This window comes from Hippocampus zosterae, chromosome 4, assembly GCF_025434085.1.
Source record: "Hippocampus zosterae strain Florida chromosome 4, ASM2543408v3, whole genome shotgun sequence".
Classification (NCBI taxonomy): Eukaryota; Metazoa; Chordata; class Actinopteri; order Syngnathiformes; family Syngnathidae; genus Hippocampus; species Hippocampus zosterae.
Genome location: NC_067454.1, coordinates 5,036,491 through 5,058,239, shown reverse-complemented (window position 1 = coordinate 5,058,239; position 21,749 = coordinate 5,036,491). Strand labels below are relative to the sequence as shown.

The window sequence follows — 21,749 nt, the reverse complement described above, 5'->3', positions numbered from 1 at the left end:
GACTAGAAGTCCACAAAAGTTGAAAAAGATTTTTACGAGCTTACCTTAACAAAGTCAAGGCGGCATAACTTTGCCTTGGAGCCAAATTGCCACTTGCACTGCGTGTCAGCATCATACAGCTGCCCGGGAAGCTTCTCGGGATATTTGTATTGACCGATCTGCTTGGGCTCGTCCACCAGACAGGACGCCTGAGTGGTTCTGGATTGACGCGCCATCGGGCATCACAATTACAATCGACAAAACCATCCAAGCAAATGGTGGGATCGCAACGATGCTTACCCAAGAAACCGGTTGAGGTACTGGCGGCTGCAGATGGACCAAGAGAAGACTCCGTTGTTACCGGCGAGGGTGGGGGACATGATGTTGCCCTCGGTTTTGCGACAGGGGTTGCCCTCGCCATCATGTATCATGCCGAAACTGAAGCAAAAAAAAAACAAACAAAAAACAAACAACGGGTATCAAGATCGAGTTTGCTGTTAGGGTTTAAGAGTTTCAAATTCGGGATTCAAATTAGGGTTTCAAGTTAGGGTACAGATTTCAAATGACAGTTCCAGAGTTTTGGAGTTTTGGAGACAGGGTTAGGTTTTAAAACAATGGATGATCTTTGATACTACAGTTTGAAGCAAATTTTTAAAATTACAAATGTAAGTTTGGATGTGCATTAGATTTTCAAGACAAATTTGGGTTTCAAATGAGGGCTTTAAACTAGGGATAGGGTGTGAAGTCTGAGTATGGGTTTTCAATTTGGCTTTTGATATGGATGACCTGTTAAGTCCTAATTGCCCCACGGGGATAAATAAAGTTTTCTGAATCTGAATCTGAATCTGGACAAATGAGATTCATTTCACTTTTTTTTCGGGTTTCCACCTCCTAATGTAGGCAATACAAAAATGAGGGGTGGGCTTCCGCTAAATGCTTTTCACAGCTGGTCTTGATACCCTACCCTTACAAATTGTGAGGCTTCGCTCTATTCGTTGCATTACAATATTGTGTTTCTGCCCCAATTGATCTCATGACTCAACATGCTTTCATGCTCTTTTTGACACTGAAGCAGCCTGGTGATGAACAGGAGAAAACACGTTCAAGGTTTGTGTTGGGCGAGTGCCAGGCAAGCAGATGCGTTTAACCGTATAAAATAAAATAAAAACTAAAAAAAAAAAAAACAATGTCAATTCAACCAATCAAACATATGTCTCGATGGAAACACAAACACAAACAGAGCGGCGTCCGCCTTGGGCTATTCTCTCCAGCAGTCGAATTTGGACATAATGTTGGCAGGTCAAAGCGCGTTTGTGTCTCCGCATATGACGTTTGAGGCCCCTCTCGGTCGATAACCTCCGTGTTCATCTGCTTCCAGTTTACGATTGCAATTTCTGCCACTTGGTTGCTTCAACATCGTGACTGTGAGGCACGACGGACGTACTTGTGTCCGGACTCGTGAGCGATGGTGAACGCCAAGCCCAGTCCCGTGTCCTCGTTGATGGTGCAGCTCCTGTACTTGCTGCACATGCCGCTGATTGGAGCAAAACCTGAGGACAGAAGAATGACTCGGAATGAAGACGAAGCAAAAGGAGTATCGATTTCTGATTTGCTTTTCAAATAACAAAAAAAAAAAAACCAAAAAATTTAATGTTCATGCCATTTTCCATCCATGTAAATAGCGTACACACCCCCAAGTTTTGCAATTTAGCGTAGACCATCTGCCTCGGGAACCTGCTTATGATAGGGGCTCATCTGGACAAAAATTCCCTGGTAGGTGTTCGTCAAAGGTGTCCCGAAAGTCACTCCAAATGGTTGTTAGGGAGTTTTTCATAGTCCTGGAATTCTACCATGGCTGCTTCATAGGAAAATTGATGTTTTCCTGTTCAAGTTTAGGCATAGGTCCTTCAGACTTTTTGTGGTGCCAGTTAGGATAGACATGCCCACTAAAATTCATGTTGATTGGTCAAGCTGGGGCGGCCCGGTAGCCCAGTGGTTAGCACGTCGGCTTCACAGTGCAGAGGTACCGGGTTTGATTCCAGCTCCGGCCTCCCTGTGTGGAGTTTGCATGTTCTCCCCGGGCCTGCGTGGGTTTTCTCCGGGTGCTCCGGTTTCCTCCCACATTCCATAAACATGTATGGCAGGCTGATTGAACACTCTAAATTGTCCCTAGGTGTGAGTGTGAGTGCGAATGGTTGTTCGTCTCTGTGTGCCCTGCGATTGGCTGGCAACCGATTCAGGGTGTCCCCCGCCTACTGCCCGGAGACAGCTGGGATAGGCTCCAGCGCCCCCCGCGACCCTAGTGAGGATCAAGCGGTTAGGAAGACGAATGAATGAATGAATGAATGGTCAAGCTGGTCCTGGGATCAATATTTTCCAGAAGATACCGTAGCAGCTCTTCTTCACGGTGAAACAATCATCACATTTGACACCTGCACAGGAAAAAAAAAGCTTCTCAATTGAGCATCTTCCAGCTGGCTTGAATTCTTACTTTCGAATTGGGCCAAATTTTGGGCAAGTTCCCTCGTTTGTGTCACATTTCGGTTTTTCGGTCTGGCCAGCAGGTGGCAGGAGCGGTCTCTCTAGCACACCTGCTGGCAATCATTAATCAATAGAGACACTATTTAAGGACTCCTACGTTCGACACCTGTTGTGGGAGTATTGTTTATGGCATTGCTTACCTCGTTGCTCATTGACTAGTGGCTTTTGACCTCGTCGTGTTTTCGCGTGTAGTCTCGGTACCAAGTTTGTGTGTAAGTACCATTTTGTTTTGATGATCTGGCTTTTCTCGCGTGTACAAAGTGTTACATAGTTTTTCGTTCGTAGTTTGTGGCTTTACTTTCCTTTTCTTGCTCTTTTGTGCAAGCTCCTTTTGTTAGTCGTTTTTGATTTACCTCCTGGTCCTCATTGTGGACCAGCGCTTTATGTTCTCGCTTATTTCCGATTCGATTCGGACATTAAATTGTCTTTACATCGGAGACCTTGTTTTTGTCTACGTTTTTTGGATCCCCCTCCCTAACTCGGTTTACCCGAGTTCGTAACAGTTTGAGTTCATCACAGCCCTGAAATTCCCCAGATTTGCTGGTTGAAAAGGTTTTCAAGCACGGGTCCTTGTATTTTTTTGGTTCTTCCCAATATATTGTCATAGATTTGTCTGCCAAACTTTGTGTTGATCTGTTAAGCTGGTGTTGGTTAAACTTTACTGTTTAGAATGTTTTCTAAGCCTTCTTTATAAAACAGGCATCGGTGGCATGCGTGTTCTTCAAGGGGTACTTCTACATCCACCTTGCTTAGTCAGTGGAGACGTTTTAGTTTAATCCAAACCAAAATAACAGGAATGAAAATGTGCTTCGGACCGCAGTCTGAACCCAAATGACTTCCAAGCAGACATGGGAGACTCCCTGGGTCGGACGGTTCAGACTTTCCAGCAATTACCCGAGGTCACTCCATTCGTCCATCCATCCGTCTCTGGGGGGTAGCCATGGAAAAGGCAAAAAAAGGGACTAAATCCTGGTCTGGTGCCGACTGAGTGGCACTTGATGCCATGCCAGATTTGTGAAGCGATACTCTACTAAGGCCCTATAAGAGGTGGTACATTAAATAAAGGTGCAACAAGCACATAGAGCAGTGATGCATTTTTTTTTCTGTTATTCATTTTTTTTCCAAGCTTGAACCTAATTTGAAACCATAACCCTGACTTGAAAACCTAACCCCGGCTTGAAAGTCCAAACCGAGAGGCAAGTTGAACAACTTGAAACCCGAACTGCTGTGATTGGCTGGCATCCAATTCAGGGTGCACCCCGCCACCTCACCCAAAGTCAACTGGGAAAGGTTCCAGTACAACCACGACCCTGATCAAGAAAAAAAAGTAGCGGAGGAAACGGAAGGATGGAAACCCTAAAACTGTGACTGGAAATGCTAATTCTGGCTTGAAAGCCGAAAAACCCTAACACTGTCTTCAAACCCTAACTTTGGCTGTAAAATCTCGCTTTAAACCCTAGCCTTCGATTGATACATTGACTCAAAACCCTAACCGTGGCTTGAAGACCAAATTTGAAAATCGTCTTTTAGCTTGAAACACCAATTTGATTCCCTAACCTTGGCGTGAAAACATTACTTAAAGGCAAAGCAATGACAACAAAGGTATCTTCCTAAAATTAGTAAAAGCATGCACATTGACACAATTGAAATGTATTTACAAGCAAAATATTAAAAGACCGTAGTCATGTATGGTAGGAGCAAGAATTTTTTTTTTTTTTTTTTTAATGTCGATTGAAAAGCATTTACATTTGGAGCTGACTTCATCTCTGTTTCGTGTATGGAAAAAGTATGTAATTTAAACGCCGAGCACATCTCAACTCTTGAACGTGCGATATTTCAAAGTCAAATTTTAAGAGTGTGAAGCACCTGTAGGAATCCTACTATCCGCGCATCAACAGGAGCGAGTCAGGAACTCGCTTGTGGTAGCTAAACCTAACAACCTTGTGTTTGCAGAGCAGCAGAAGGTGGTTGAGACTTTCAAGGGTAAAAACAAACGAAGAACGGGAAGTTGGTCTTGGCCGGCTGCCTTACCCAGGGTGTCGCAGGGCTCGTTCTTCCAGGAGCAGATGTCCAGCCCGGTGAGGAGGACGGCGTGGTCGTGCCGCTTACCGCTCTTGCCCACCAGGCCTGACTGCCACTGGCAGAAGCTGTTGAGTGACTGGTCAGCGTGGTGATTAATGGTCAGGCCAAACTGTGGTTGAGCAGAAATACATGAGTTGAATCTCGTAAAAAAAAAAAAAAGTTTAAAAAAAGAATAATAATGATAAATAATCACATCTTAAAAAATAGTTTGATCCCCTGAATAATTGCCATTCACCCAAAAAAAAACTTATTTGTAATTATTTTTTTCTATGTATTATTCTGATCATTTGAATTTGGTGTGTTGAAGGGAAACATTAAAAAAAATTTTAATTAATTAATTAATTTGGAAAAAAAGAAGCGTTAACGGAGCAAAAAAAAGTTATTTTATCTATCTACTCAATGTTCTTGTTAGTTTGTTTGTTTTTTAATTAGTCACCTGATCAATCGTTTGTCGGAAATGTATTTTGACAAATATCAGACTCAGCATCAGGTTAAGGAAAATCCATACCAGTAGGGCTGTGGTTATAATTATACTATAATTAGCAATTAGTTGTGTTCATTTAAGTGAAGACACTGATCATGTTAATGATTTTTAATCATAATTAGGAAACGGATGCATATCGATTTGCAGCATTGTACTTGGATAAATATCTGCCAATGTTCACCAAATAACTACTACTACAGCATTCTTGTAAATCACAATTGTCCCATCACCGGTGAGCTATATATATATTTTTTTAACAGGCCAACGGGCTACTAATGTGGCCCTTGGGGGCTACCTGGTGCCTGCGAGCACCCTTATTTGAGCCATTCACAGCAGCTTTTCGTCCCTAGCCCACAATTACTGTATATTTGCAGAGTGACACTACCAGCAAGTTCACTCACCGGGTCCTGTTCCAGTAGCAATAAGCTAACTACCACAATGTTGATGTCTGTCCCGATGGTGCCGTCTTTGAAAAGACTGGAAACCTGAAGGGGGGGAAAAAAAGAGCACTAAAAGTGGCTGTTAACTCAACAAATGAGCCAACTCTAAAATCAGTTACCACCCTGTGTGTGCCTGGTTGCATGTCGTCACGGCCCAATACACACAGCACGAACCATAGACGAAAATGTGGAAAGTCTTTGTCATTGATGCACTCATGGTATGGAACGAGTACTGCATTTAGGAGAACGGTAAGAAGCCACCGGCGCCACTGAAAACGCTGCGAAACCACATTTTTTGAACACGTAAGGCAGAGCTTGAGAATGGGTACGGTCCAACCCGTAGGGGAGTAACGGTTGGCATTCTCTTGGTCTGATCCTACTGTAAGATGAAATTATGTTCTGTCGGTGGTTAAATTCACCAAAGCCGATGGTCCTATGACTAAGAGACAGACGAAATGTTAACAAAGTACTTGGTCATGGTGCCGCTTGTTTGTCCATCTTAGCCAGACAGGCCAATGGAAAAAAAAAATAGCCGTTTCATTTCCACCAAGCGGTATTGTTTGGCTCGGTTTGGTAAGATCCGCATTTCTCTGCATTTCCAATGTAAATGGTCCCAAAATATCCGATTTGCATCTGTAAGTAGGTAGGGAGGTAGTTTGCAGGTAGGCAGGCAGGCAAGCAGAGTAAATTAAGAGCGGTTGGTCGCAATGTCGTAAGGGAGTCAGGAAGAGTGAGTTGCGGGAAAGCCGTGTCACGTAAGATTAGCTTGGAAGGTAGATTGTTAGTTTCCATGGTTAATGGACTTAAATTATCTAACTTGTACCATCTCCTATTAGGATACCAGTTGATCTAACCCTTTTGGGGACAGCGGTTACTACAGTAGACTTATCAGGTTACAGGGTGCATGAAAGGGTTAACACAGTCCAGTCTTTATTATTTAGTCGAAACATGACAAATGATGCTTAAGGCCCTCAACTGCCTTCCCTTTTTGACACTGACCATGTTCATGACGGTGAGGACGTAGGTGGTGACGTTTTCCCGGCCGTGTTTCTCCAGCATCTTCCGGTCCGCCACCACCAGGGTCTCCACATTCAGACCTCCGACCCGGTTGGAGTCAATCGGAGACCGCCTTGGCCTTCCTGGGCCCTCATCGTAGGGCATGTCAAACTCATCTGGCATCAGGAAAGGGTCCTCAGTGGGAGGCTTGGGAGTGTCTGTGAATATGAGAAGCATTGTGGTCCAGTCAGCCAGAAGAGTATTTGGGGTCCCCCATGTTCGTTGTAGGTGTTATTCTACACTAAGCATGCCTTCATGGACCATGCAGCGTTATTGTCTTTCCATTTTCAGGCTAATTTAATATGTATAATGAGGGTCAATTGTATTTCTATACGGTTCAACAAGGCAACAGTGGCCTGACAAAGCATTGAACAGTATATGGGTCAGTGGGTAGGTAGGTTGAACGAACCCTAAACCAAACCCACTGTGACCTGACCTAAAAGCCCAACCTGATCCTACCAGAACACTGTCGGCAAGGCAGCGTAGGAATTGAGGGTATGGGAAGGAAAGCGAAGGCAAAGTTGGTCAGTAAAATTCAAAGTTCAAAGCAAGCACGGTGAATCAGCATTTAGTTGTTATGCTGCAGGCAAATGGTACAAGATGTCAACAGAACTTACACTCGCCCAACGTGTCAATACTTTTGAATCCAGGTTGGAAACAAAGCTCTCCCATAACTATGTTTCAGGTCTTCAAGGCATTTCTATCATTTTTTTTTCAAAATCCTGTTCTTGCGCTGTAAGTTGTTTTAGTCATTACTAATTTTAGTCAGCTTTTCACAAAATCTAATATAAATACATATCTTTCATTATTCTGATTTGTAAATGCCTTTGAATGTTGACAATTTAACTGTGTGAAGCACATTGAGCGCCCTTGTACATGAAATGCGCGAAATAAATAAAGCTGCTTTTCCTTATCTTACGGCAGGTATAAAAAGTCGACAACCCCCTGTTAGAATCCTTGCTGTACATCAATGAGACCAAAATATTATATTACAATTTACAGGTAGAAGGAAATGAAGTTCCCTTACATACATTGCTTGCGGCGCCCACAGAAATGCTGCCTTTCTGTGTGCCCGTTTTGGTCGTCCTGGTGTTGAGGATGGTCCTGGTGCGGTCGTTGGACCTGGCGTTGCGTAGATGTTCCGAGACCCGACGGTTCGCCGGCTTGTTGGCGGACCACGTGTTCGGCGGAGCGTTTGTAGACGACGTGCGGCTGGTGACCGTCGGGTGCACTGTAGTTGTGATGTTGAGCCAGATGCTGAGGCAAAGGCGAGATCAAGTACTCGTGCTCAGACACGCGGATCAAACCTGACTGGGAGACAGACACAATGCGCACTATCAGGATTTTAAAACCCAGTAAGAAACAGATAACTTGAGGGGAATCCATCCATCTATCTATTTTCTGATCGGCTAATCCTCACAAGGGTCACGGGGCATGCTGGAGCTTATCTCAGCTGTTTTCGGGCAGTGGGCGGGGTACCCCTGAACTGGTTGTGAGCCAATCGCAGTGCACACATAGACGAACAACCATCGGCGCTCACAATCACACCTGGGATCAATTTAGAGTGTTCCATTAACCTGCCATGCATGTTTTTGGAATATGGGAGGAAACCGGAATACCCGGAGAAAACCCACACGGCGGAGAAAATGCATACTCCACACAGGAAGGCCGGAGACGGAATCAAACCCTGCACCTTTGCACTGTGAGGCTAACACCGTTTTTTAATTCTTGGGAAAAATGTGTTTTCAAAGCCATAGCGCCTAGTCCAGCACGTTGTTTTGCGCTTCTGCTTTTGGCAGAGGTAATTAGTTAAATTTAGGGTTACTGGGTCAGCAATTCATTGTCTATAGCCACTAATTCCCATCAGAATTGCCAACACACACTGTAAGACGTAAACACACACACCAACCCACTGACCCACTGGCCTTTGGCCTTGGTGTGAGTGAGCGTGTTTGGGTATCTAAGGGTGTGTGTGTGTGTGTATGTGTGTGTGTATTGTGTGTGTGTGTGTGCGAGAGACCCAGTCGACTAGCAGGTTGCAAAATAAACAGACGACCGACAAAAGAGAAGCTGGTGTTGTCAAAACACGACTGGGCTCGCTGTGGAGCTGACGCTTTGAGCCTGAGTCGTTCTAATTTGTGTGGAACGTAAACTTCCTCTAGCCTACATTTCACGCGGACGCATTACACGCTCTGGTTTGACAGCACAGCGGCGCGTACGGACACACACACACAGACACACACACACACACATGAATGACCAAGGTTCTTTTCCAGACAGTCAGCCATGAGCGATTTATTCACAAAAGAGGAAATAGACGATGCTCAGGCATGTGAAATATATGACAATATATCCGAAGAGAAAGTGTATATAGCATCAAGTCCTTCACTAGTCAAGAGCATAGTGAACATGAATTCAACAGTCGACATCCAATCAATGCGGCGCAGTCTTAAAATAGGAATCAAAGCTGAACGGTAAGGACAGAGAGGAGAGGTCAGGACGCTTTTTATCAGTCACATTCGCTTTGCTCATCTCTCCATCCCCATCCGGAGTTTTTACGACGACGTCAAGCGATATCGCTGTCATCGTTGCTCGGAAAGTTTCCCTTGCCCTCGAGCGGTGCTATGTGACTTTTCTTCAAAAGGATTAGCCGTTTGAAGCCTAATATATCACACGCCGTATCGGCCGTCTTTGCTGTGCCTCGCGTTTCGTTTCATTTGCCAACGTACAAAGGTGAAATGAGTGACTTTCAACCGGGAAGACTGTCAGTTAAAACGTAAAAAGTTAGTGGTTAAACTTTTTAGCTCTCTTTCTTCTACACATCAAAGGGTCTTTGAGTGAATGAGTCTGGACTAGATGTGACGATTCGGTCATCAGTAAGGCAAGGGAAAATTGCATTCGAAAATTATTGACGAGATGATGAATGCGCATCAACCTGCCTGGTCAATAATGTCGTCTTGTTCATGCACAAGCCAGCTCACGGAATATCCTAAACTGGTCTCTTTATAAACTCCTTTTATGGTTTCCGTACCATGACATTATGACGCAAATGACTAAGTGCTTACATGCCATAAAGACAAGGGGGGGAGGGCGGGGGCAAAGGGGGAACCCAGTGGCCAGAAGCCCCAAACCTGTGATTACTGCACATCTGCGGGGAGTCATGTGACCAGAAGAATTATGGGTCTTGTAAGGGGAAGAAGCACAAGGTGGTAATATTATATTTAGAAGAGCAAGGAGACCGGCAGCGGTGCGCGAGTATGTTGACAGAAAATAATCAAATAAATGCAATACCATCCAATGAAACCAAATTAGAGTTTTCTTTGTGGCCAAAATGCCAAAATGTATGCTTGGCACAAACGTAACACATCATTTATTATAGACATCAAACCTACAATAAAGCATAATACTGTACGTATTAGTCAACAATAATTACAGGTTACGAATAATAGTTAATGAAGAGAGGTTTAAGTCGTCAACATTTCAAGATGTATAAATTAATAAAAATTACCGAAATTGATTAAAGTTACGTAATGTCTGTAATGTGTTGTTTTTCCAACCCCGTTCAATTTACTGAGCGGCATTGCGAATCTAATTGTCGTTAGCGTGACTCTGTGACATCATCAGCATCACAATTGCAACGTTACTTCCAGTTCTGCGTGTAAAACTGGAACAGTCAGAGTGCATTGATAGTCATTTCCATATGTATGGACCCTTAAGGTTTAGGCCATTGTGGCCCAAAATAGGATAATGAGGTGGGGGCGACAGAGGGTGTGTTGACGCTCCTCTCTGTGGGTGACAATGCCATCTCAGTGGGACCCTCATCGCGAGTAGAGTGAACCACTCTTTATCCAGACCAACCAATTTGGGATATAGTGAGAGGAAAAAGAATCAATATTAATGAATAATAATTTATAATAATTAGTTTTATTAGACCATATTTATGCCCCAAATTGTGGGACCAGAACACTTTCAATAGTGATGGGAAAATGAAGCTTTAAAATGATTCATGAACCAGTTATTTTTTTTATTGAGCCTTCGAGATGGCATTCGGTGTTCAACATGGGGCTGAAAGCACATTTCTTACAACACTTTCTTGAAGTCACCATTGCCATTTAGAGGAGTAAAAACAAAAAATACAACTGGTTCATGAAGCAATTTTGAAGCTTTATTTCCTTATCACGACTTTTAATGTCATTTTAAAATCATCTTTCAACACAACCCTTAAAAATGACTGCCTTATAAATGATTTTCTGATCAAACGTTGACTTCCGCCCTTGCTAATCGTGATCCAGACTTTCCTCTGCATCAACTTGATCAGTTATTCAAATTTTTTTTTTTTTTCTTAGTTTTGCTTGAGCAAACGCCACAAGGAGATTTCTGAGACTGTGGAATACCGCAACAGGCTAAAATAATGTTAGCATTTAAGTTTTTGAGTGACTATTGCCGCCCTTGTAACTTTGGAGCATCTCCTGAATGGGTACTACAAAAGGCACATGCTTTTGCCAGAGGAAAATGTTTGTCGAGTAAAAAAAAAAGAAGTTGTTGCACTTTGCAGTTGATGTGAAGGCAACACCAGTGAGTCGGATTTTGATGTATGGCTTCAGTTTGCATCCATTTGAAGTCCTCCACACCGCCCATTAGTCTCATGTGAGAAAGATGACAAAGGACACACACAAACACACAGCATCCCTCAGCCATTCGAGAAACCCAACCACGCACTCCCCTTCTCCATCTTCCTCCTCTCAAGCTGGCATCTAACAGTGGGCACTACATCACTGTCAGAATGCGGACCACCAGGGAGTGGCTCCGGTCCTGAGAGAAGGGGGACGGTCCAATTTGTTGGCCTCTACATAAAGTGGACAGATACAAATGGGCCGAATGCTGGCCGGAGATCATTCACTTCATCATTCATTGCTGCATTCAAGGTTAAAAGTTGAGCCTGAATTTAGGGTCCACTTCAATTGCCGACAGCAGCGCAAAAGGGGCTTTTAAACATTGACGGATGTGGGCTGTAAATCTAGGATGTTACACACAGGAGACATTCTGCATCCGACACGACTTCGGAAGATGGCGGAACGAGCCATGACAAAGTTGAACACCTGACAATCAGTGCCCGCACATCTATGTCAAAGCCAATTGTTGCAAGCCCTTTCGCGCCGGCTTCCCGGTACAGCCGAGGCCTGACAGTAGAGACAATTTCCCAGAAAGGCACTGTGAAACCTGCTTGACTATTAGGCTTTGAAAGCAGATTATATGTATGGACGAACACTAAAAAAAAAAAAAAAAATGATGGCTTGGATGGTCATATAGCTATGCACAAGTGACAATGTCTCACAGTTACAACAAATAATTGTTGTTGGCAGAGGCATTGATTTGCTGTATGTGACGATCACAAAAAAATTGAAAAAAAATCTCAGATCGTTAGTATGCAAGGGCCTCGTCTTATAATGTGCGCAGCCTCAACAGCTAGTTCGCGTATGGCAATATCTCGCTTTGGAGACTTTTATCTAAAAGGGACTGCAGGAATAATTGGGAAGAAAAATGAATTTGTCATTATTCTGGGAAGGTAGTATGAAGCGCGTTTCTTGTTTTGGGATTGGCGTATGTATTAATATGTATACAGGAAGGACGAACACTGTAATTCTACTACATGTCGAAATACGGTTAAAAATAGTCGGGGGCGGTGGGAAAAAGCCGCAGCACACCACAGGGAGTCAGGTGCGTGTTAAGGGCAGACGTAATTCTAAAGTTCGCGTCTGTGATCTTGCAAAGTAAAAGAATGCCCAGCGGAAGTTGCGACTTGCGGCACCGTGTCAACGACGGGAGCAGGGGAATGTGGTGGTGGAACAAAGGACATTGAGGGCAGAGGTTGGATTCACACTGCAATGCCATACCAATTGGCATCACCTTTCATTGAAGCATTTAAACAGTTTCGTGTCAAATAAGCACTTAAATTGGGTGAAATGTAAAGTTCTTTTGGGCATGTTTTTTGGGGATACTTTTCAAAATGTGTACGCCGCGAGGTTGTAGAATGTGCCTTCTGTTAATATATATATATATATATATATATATATATATATATATATATATATATATATATATATATATAGGCGGCCCGGTGGTCCAGTGGTTAGCGCGTTGACCTCACAGTGCAGAGGTCGTGGGTTCGATTCCGGCTCCGGCCTCCCTGTGTGGAGTTTGCATGTTCTCCCCGGGCCTGCGTGGGTTTTCTCCGGGCACTCCGGTTTCCTCCCACATTCCAAAGACATGCATGGTAGGCTGATTGGACGCTCTAAATTGTCCCTAGGTGTGAGTGTGAGCGCGAATGGTTGTTCGTCTCTGTGTGCCCTGCGATTGGCTGGCAACCAGTTCAGGGTGTCCCCCGCCTACTGCCCGAAGACAGCTGGGATAGGCTCCAGCACCCCCGCGACCCTAGTGAGGATAAAAGCGGTTCGGAAAATGAATGAATGAATGAATATATATATATATATATATATATATATTTTATTATTATTTTTTTTTTTTAGAATTTCCGAACAAATCGTTGAAACAATACGTTGGATTTGAGCAATCAAACGCATAAACACCAAACCAGGAACTTCAATTATGGCCATTATGCAACACAGTCCCCTAAGCGTTGATGACGATTTGGGGTTCAAACGGTTCAGTTACCCGGACATGAGAAAACCTCTTTTGCCCAACATGCGAGCCGCGTTGAGTAATCGTCATTTTTTTTATTCCGTGCAAGCGCCCTAATGACAAGTTCACTTCACTCAAGTACCGAGCCTTTAAGGACACGCAGAAAGTAATTAAGATATATGCACAATTCACAAGGCTCTGCGGGATGAAATCCCTCATCATCTAGTGCTGCTCTTAATACCGTCTCATTTGCTACACTTCCATCTGTTTGACCCCCGACCCGGAATGCTCCAGCATTGGTTCAAGTCCAGAAGCCCCAGCTGACTTCCCCTCTTTAAGAGACAACAACATGAAGGACGTGAGGCTCTTATTCTTCCTTTCTCCTCTCTGTTTGCTCTCACCCCATTTCGCTCTCCCAAAGGCCCTTTGACATGAACAGTCCATCTTTCAAAAGACACGATACGACCTCCCTGGGAGCTTCCAAGGCTGGACAATGGCTCCACATTATCCCGGCACAACATTTTCTCTCACTCGTACTCTCTCACTCGCCATTCATGATGTCACCCTCTTTTCTTCCCTCTCATGTGTCTTTCTTCCTTTGCCGCATTGTTTGTACTCCCACCTTAATCCCCCCTCCCTTAGCAGCCTTCAATGCAGTCGCTCCTTATTTTGTACTTAACCCAAAGATTCTTGGCAGGAGAGCTGCATAAAAGCACGGGTGAGATGGACTCTCACGAAACACACACACAGACCATAGTCCTTGGATAAAGAGATGGAGTGAGATGTCAATATTCATTCAACTTTTGTCTTTGTGATGCCCTTCGAAAGTACTGACGAGTCCTCTGGCATTCAATAGGGGCGGGCCACATATGGGCTGCTAGCCATTTATTTGTTGACCCCCAAACTGTTCGCCAACTACTCTCGGCACTTTCCTATTACAAGTTCCAGAACGGCTCGGCCCCGGGCTCTGCCTCGGTCTCGCGTGACCTGGCCTCTATTGCTTCTCCATTACAGCAGGTACGAAATAACTGGGGCGGGTTTTGCAACTCAGAGATAAAACCCGCAAAGTCAGGTAAGCTACATTACAATACAATACAATACAATACATGCTGATTTATATAGCGCTTTCACAACAGCGGCAGCTGTAACAAAGCGCTTTGCAAAACAGTTAACATAAAGTAAAATAATAAACACAACACATAACATAAAACACAGACAGTCGTGCAGTCCTAACCACTTTTCCGTCACACGCTTTGTTGTTTGAAGCGGTTTGAGATGAAAGAGGAGAGAATCAAAGTGTCCTTTAACCAGTGGATCAGAGACGTCATGCTCAAAATGGGCACACGTCGGCTACAAGCTAAGTTTCATAGTCAACAAGAAGCTGTAGCATCCATTGCCCAAAATCCAAAAAATCCAAAGCCCAAACGAACATCTTCCAAGTGGAACAGCCCTCTCAAGAAGGAACTGGGTGACATTGAATAGAGCTAGAACCAGAGTAGGCAAGACTCGGAACAACACCTATAAATGGGGACTCTCACTCAGCAGTGAATGTCCGTGTGGCCACCCAATACAAACAATGGAGCACATTCTTCGGGACTGTGAACTGGGGCCCACCTGCACAGATCAAGACCTCTTAGACACTAGTGATGCTGCCAAGCAATGGATCCAGTACTGGCGCGACAAGATATGATGATGATCCATTGATGAAAAAAGAGATTGGTTCACTTCTCCTGTCCCATGGAAATCCATTTCAATTCCAAGCGGCGACTCACGGTTCCAAATACGCATCGGCGCTCTTCGCCAACGCTCCTCTCTCCTCATCCTCAACTTCAGCGGCCATCCATCCAGCCGCACCAACGCCAACTGTCCAACAGCGCTGACATAGCCACTGAACAAATCGGGGTTGTGAAAAATGCATTGACCAAACACTTTAGCTAACCAACAACTGGTCAAACATGAGCAAATCTTAAAGTCGGTTATGTGTTTGTGAGAACGATAAAGTAATAGACGGTACAGTGACTCGTTTGGAACCAAGATGATGCCATTGTGAATGTGTTTGTAAAGCTAACTATTGCAGTTTCTGAAAGTGGCTAATGTGTGAATTTGTGACGATGGCATAACTTGACTGATGACACGCTTATCCGATGTCATGACCTAACTCGACTTGTGTCTCAATTTGATGCGCTTGATTTTTTTCTTTTTTTGCCACAATAACTTGACATGACTGACTGAAGACTCGAGACTTAATGACTTGCACGACCACCTCTGTTGCATTGCACATGCCAGGCTACGAGCTGGCAGCGTAACTCGAAATGCCACAGAGCAACAAGGACTTCCAGTCCTATGAAGCGTCAGGAAACGGTTAATTAATATTACAACATGAGCAGACTTACCAGCCCCGAGCACGTCGATATGGCCGCCGAGGAGGACGACAAGTCCCGGACAAATCCCTGATAGAAACAGTCATGAAACCCTTCGCTTCTGGTGACTGTGGCGATGCCATCCGAGCCAAGCGTCTGTACTGTGAAGCCCGGGCCAACCACTGAGGACGGCTGCAGCTCCAGGTGCAGGTCTTGGCCAAAGACAGAGAGGCGGTAGTGCACAGACGCGGACCGCGACGCAGACCTCCTGCTGCGACGGCCCCGCCAGCCCACATCATGGCTCAGGTATTGTCCCTGAGCGTCTACCTCCACTGGGGTGGCAAAGGCGTAGTCTGAGAGAAGACAGAGGACCGGAGGTCATATACAATGTCTTTGTGTTTTCGAGGGCCAAAACCAAGAGGTGTGTTCCTAAATTGGTCAAAGTCAAGGACACAAAAACAAAACTCATGAGAATGCCATACTACTGACAAAGGTACAAGGTCCTAGTTCTTGAGTGTTTATTTTGACGTAACTGCTATTTGTATTTATTTTTTTTTCCCCAAGATGGCGCCCGAGTAGGCAGCCTTCGGCAAGTGCTCTTCAAGAGCCTTGCTTTTTTGTTCTTTTTTGCTGTTTTTGTCTTTTGTTTTGTCACATGTTGTTTGTTGTTTCATTGTGTGGACCCGATATGGACTGTTTTCAGCGCTTTTTGGCCACGACATTCGTCAAAGGAGCAGTATCTGTGCTTGGTGGTTGCGCCTTCTCGGCAGCACGCCTGTACCAGCACAGATTTTGATTGGGAGGAATGTCGGCGCCATTGACTGTCGGTGCTGGACAGACCTGGGGTGCTTGTGTTTTTTGCGCCAGTAATGGGCAGCATTTTTCACAACCCCGATTTGTTCAGTGGCTATGTCAGCGCTGTTGGACAGTCGACGTTGGTGCGGCTGGATGGATGGCCGCTGAAGTTGAGGAGGAGGAGAGAGGAGCGTTGGCGAAGAGCGCCGATGCGTATTTGGAACCGTGAGTCGCCGCTTGGAATTGAAATGGATTTCCATGGGAAAGGAGAAGTGAACCAATGTCTTTTTTCGTCAATGGATGCTACAGCTTCTTGTTGACTTTGAAACTTAGCTTGTAGCCGACGTGTGCACATTTTGAGCATGACGTCTCTGATCCACTGGTTAAAGGACACTTTGATTCTCTCCTCTTTCATCTCAAACCGCTTCAAACAACAAAGCGTGTGACGGAAAAGTGGTTAGGACTGCACGACTGTCCGTGTTTTATGTTATGTGTTGTGTTTATTATTTTACTTTATGTTAACTGTTTTGTAAAGCGCTTTGTTACAGCTGCCGCTGTTGTGAAAGCGCTATATAAATCAGCATGTATTGTATTGTATTGTATTGTATTGTACCTTAAAGCCCCCCCAAAAAGTTTAGAAAGCACCAAACAGCCTCTTCTGAAGAAGCAGACAGAGACAGCAGGTCCCAAAGGACTATTTGGAACTGCAAAAAAAGATGTGTTCCCACTATTTGTGTCAAGAACCTCAACGCAGAATCCATAAAGCAATCCAATCCAAGTGACAGGACATTGTACCCCTTAAAAGTTCAATAAAGATCTCTGAGAATGCCTGCGGTCCTTGTCTTTGAGGACGTTTTGCACCTGGGTGCTATTTGTCCCTAGTTGCTGACACTTCTGTGTGTCCTGTGATTGACTAGCGATCAATCTAACGTGGGTTTTTTTTTCTCATTTGCCTGATATCCGCAGGGAGAGACTCCAACTCCTTCTGACCTTCAACTAATGAAGCCTTGGCTACTGAACAATGGCTCATCATGAGCCATTAAATGAGTCATTCAAGATTGAAAAAAAACAAAAACAAAAACAATTTTTTCCCAAAATTAGGGTTTTAGGACTCCCAGTTTACAAAATACTTCCTGGATATTGTCAATTTGTTCTTGAGCAACGGCATGACTGCAACCCGCAAACAGTTCAGGGGAGAGACTTTTGAAATATTGTGAAGTATTTTTTTGTTAATTGGTGAATTGGAATTTTGTGTCACTGAGATGTACTGAATGTAAAAAAAAATGTTATAAAATTACCTTCCGCTTAAGGATTACAGTAATCCCCGCGAAGAGCAAAACGTGCATAGCAAAAAATAAATAAATAAAAACGTAATTGATGAACCACCAAAGTGTTCATATTTGCCGATATTAAAGTTTTGAAATCCAAATATACCACAAACGAATCATAAATCATTACTCGGTATGGGAGAGTCCCAATACCAATCTCATTTAAAGGTATTGGTTATTCGTGAAGGTTTTCTCCGGGTACTCCGGTTTCCTCCCACATTCCCAAAAACATGCATGGCAGGTTAATGGAATACTCTAAATTGTGAGCATGGGTGGTTGTTTGGGCCAGAAGATTGGCTGGCAACCAGTTCAGGGTGTCCCCTACTGCCTACTGCCCGAAGACAGCTGAGATAGGCTCCAGCACGCCCGCGACTCTCGGGGGATAAATGGATTAGAAAATGGATTAGAAAATGGATGGATGGGTGAATCCTGGAGGCTGCCGATACCAGCCAGCAATACTTAGTGTCAGGGGGAAAAAAAAAATCTGACATCAATAAAGTCCTCCTCAACAGTAGATGACACTATTGACATACTTCCTTGGCACCAATGATTATTTAGAGAGAACTTTGGCAGCATTTTGTGGCATTCTCAAAGCATTTCAGACAGAGTGCATGAAAAAAAAGGGAATCTATGAGTTTGACAAAAAAAAAACAAGGTGGCTTGATCAATTACTTTAATACAGTTATACCAGGGATACAACAGTCCCTCAACTCAAAATTAGATTTTTCATTCCAAAATGTTCCCACACAAAGAACATATCGGGTAAAGGACAGGAAATGTAATTCCCGTAAACAAATACAGTGAAACTGAGCCTCAGGCTGTCAGATGTTATGATAATAAATCAGACTGATGTATTTCCCAAAAAGAAATAAATGTAAGCTGTGGTATCATACGACTAACTCATCGGACATACAGCACATAACGCGTGCTGTATGTCACATACAGTTCCAAACAGGAGAAGGCAGAAAACAAATATTTCATGGCTTCAATTACAATCCCTGTCAGTGCAAATAAATTCATGGTTTCCTCTCACACTTCAATACTGGGAAAAGACCACCTCATTTTCAGACAGTCGGCAATAAATTAAAGTTCATAAAAAGTCCCTACAGGGCACATTTTTTTTAACCTCACGACCTGCTTGACCCCAACACTGCCACAGTGCCAATTTCTGAAGTATTTCAAAGCATTTCCGTACTTAAGCCATCGCAAAGATGACCTATATTTACGTTGGAATTTCTAAAAATCAAGTGCAGTTCATACTGGATGTTTTTTTTTTCAAAATTAAATAATGGAAACCCCAAATCTGTCGCTGTGCTAAAACCATTATCAACTGTATCATGTGTTAAAGTAATAATATAATCCCTGCAGAAGTAAGACACAAGCTCGGTGCCACTTATACCGCGTCAGCGAGCTAGCAACAGGCTTCGGCTGGCTAGCTAGTGCGGTTAACCAAATTGCTCGAAAGTCAGTCATCATTTGCCACCATAGTGGCGATTAAGCTCCACTTCTGATCAGTATCGTTCTCACCAAGGCATTATGAGAAAGGATAAGATAAGATAAGATATCTTTTATTTGTCCCACACTGGGGAAATTTACAGCCTCCAGCAGCAAGAATGTAGGTAGAAAGAAGAAAGAAGAAAAAAAACAACAAACACCGTTCAATTAAGTGCAATATAAACACAAAATAGATAAATCGCAGTGCTATTTACAATTGTCTTTCACATCATTTAATTATTCATTCATTCATTCATCTTCCGAGCCGCTTGATCCTCACTAGGGTCGCGGGGGGTGCTGGAGCCTATCCCAGCTGTCTTCGGGCAGTAGGCGGGGGACACCCTGAATCGGTTGCCAGCCAATCACAGGGCACACATAGACGAACAACCATCCACGCTCACACTCACACCTAGGGACAATTTAGAGTGTTCAATCAGCCTGCCACGCATGTTTTTGGAATGTGGGAGGAAACCGGAGCACCCGGAGAAAACCCACGCAGGAAAGCATGCAAACTCCACACAGGGAGGCCGGAGCTGGAATCGAACCCGGTACCTCTGCACTGTGAAGCCGACGTGCTAACCAGTGGACTATCGGGCCGCCCATTTAATTATTATTATTATTATTATTGTTGTTATTTTTTTTCAGCAGCCTGACAGCAGTTGGTAGGAACCCGTGCTAATTGCTAAGCTAACCTAAAACTGACACGCAATCACTTAACGCCGGAATTAAATGCTTGGGTTATTGAGTAAACTTTTCACACAAGTCTGAGTGGAACCATGTTCAAGTAGACCATATTTGAATTTGAACCTCAAAATAGCAAGCAAATTAATACTTGTCTGGTCACTGGAGAGAAAATTATACCCTACTCAATGAGAGCTAAACAGACCAGCAATAAATTATGTTCACTTTCGGCCACCGCCATCCAGAAAGATTGGCCCGATACGTGTAAAAGTATATGAATACAGTCTAAAATATTTACAATATCAGTTATGTTATTTACTGCTGAGGATGTCTGGAACTTTAAATCACTACTCCGGTCTGGAAACCTTAAATCATTACCAGAGTGAACACTGTTTCTTTTTATATGTTTTTGTGATGAAAAAGCCTGCAGTGAGGCAAATTGAAACACGAATGCATGCACATCCGAGGCTAAATTTCCTCCATATTTACATTGGGTGGCCTATTTGTCATCGTAAGGTTGTAGCCAGCCAAACCAGCTGGACAACCCCAGCAAGTGGAGCACTCACCGTGATTTAACCCGTGGCTGGTGGAGGAAGAAGAAGCAGAGGAAGAGAAGTAGTTGGCTGACACAGTGTGGATGGAGGCGTGTGTGCAGCATATGTGCAGTGTCTGCACACAAAAATAAAAATGCACAGAAACAGAAAAGTATAGTAACAGGTGATGCATAAATGACATAAGTCAAACTGGGGAGATGGATGCGCTTTTATGTTGAATTGTCAGTATTTTATAAGGGGGTCCTTGGAAAGAACTGCTCCCTGAAGGGGTTCCCCTCTGAGAACTTTTGACATATATGACATCAATCGCATGTGAATCCAATACCTTGATGAGGCTCCAGGTCAGCAAAGTGGAGAGCAGCCGCACTGGAGCGCAGCCGACCAGCGGCATGGGGAGAGTCCAAATGATCAGAAGCAGACAGTCCATGGTGGTGGTCTTGATGGTGGTGGTGGTGATGGGTTCAGGGCGAGCTCACACCTCCCCGCGGCTCCTAAAAGTGCGCACGAGATGCAAAAGCGCGCCAAATATTGCCATCGTCGCGCAGTGCGCGTGCATCGTGGACCCCCCTCAGGTGAGGTCCACTCGTGTGAGTGTGAGGCAGGTAGTCCGACTCTCACTGAATGAGTGAGCGAGTCCGGGTGGGAGAGCCGGTCGTGCGCTTTTGGCACCAATGAGCGCTCAGCATCTCGAGAGCACGCGTGGAAAGACGTGGGAAGAGAGGTGCGCGCGACTCGGAACGCCCACACTCGGTCGTGCGCGCACGTCGACGCACCCGCCCGAGTTGTCACGTGCGCGTGGACGTCCGTGAGAGCGGTTTACGTGACACGCCTCGAGTGTCTTATATGCTCCGTGTTCGAAATGGTTGAACGCTTTGGGCGTAAAGTGCTCTGCATTTGCAGTGAGACCACAGCCAATCCAAAAGGCAACAGTGGCAATGCTGACATGCACGTATCAGTCAGTATGTACGGTACATGAATCCTGGTTTGCATATGCATTCAAGCATGCATAGTCGTGTTGCTTTTTGAAAATGGCATTCACAGCATTGCATTTGAAGGTATGTGCATGCTGAGACAAGCATTGCCGAAGAATGCAGTATCCAATAACAAACTTGTTTTTGTTTTAATTACGGTACCTAAATTAAGGAAGGAAGCAAAAGAGCAAGAAGAAAGGATTGGAGGAAGGAAGGAAGGGAGGAGGGAAGGAAGGATAGATGTATGGAAAGATGGAAATAAAAACAGATGCAGGGGTAAAGGGAGAAGGCAAGGAAAGGGGTCGGTGTGTTGGTATGAAAAGGAAGAAAGAAAGAAAAGCTGTA

General features: G+C 44.3%; 1 protein-coding gene across 1 annotated transcript in view; it reads right to left on the bottom strand.

Moving 5' to 3' along the window:
• Positions 1-21,197, bottom strand: part of adamts18 (ADAM metallopeptidase with thrombospondin type 1 motif, 18) — a 64,528-nt gene extending 43,331 nt beyond the window's left edge. The window contains exons 1-10 of the mRNA XM_052062447.1: positions 20,759-21,197; positions 20,446-20,548; positions 15,615-15,934; positions 7,614-7,893; positions 6,526-6,740; positions 5,488-5,571; positions 4,552-4,711; positions 1,424-1,529; positions 280-417; positions 45-198 (exon numbers count right to left, since the gene is read on the bottom strand). Coding sequence (XP_051918407.1) covers positions 45-198; positions 280-417; positions 1,424-1,529; positions 4,552-4,711; positions 5,488-5,571; positions 6,526-6,740; positions 7,614-7,893; positions 15,615-15,934; positions 20,446-20,548; positions 20,759-20,860 — 1,662 coding nt within the window. The 5' untranslated portion in view covers positions 20,861-21,197. The remainder of the gene's footprint in view (positions 1-44; positions 199-279; positions 418-1,423; positions 1,530-4,551; positions 4,712-5,487; positions 5,572-6,525; positions 6,741-7,613; positions 7,894-15,614; positions 15,935-20,445; positions 20,549-20,758) is intronic.
• Positions 21,198-21,749: the final 552 nt, after the last annotated feature.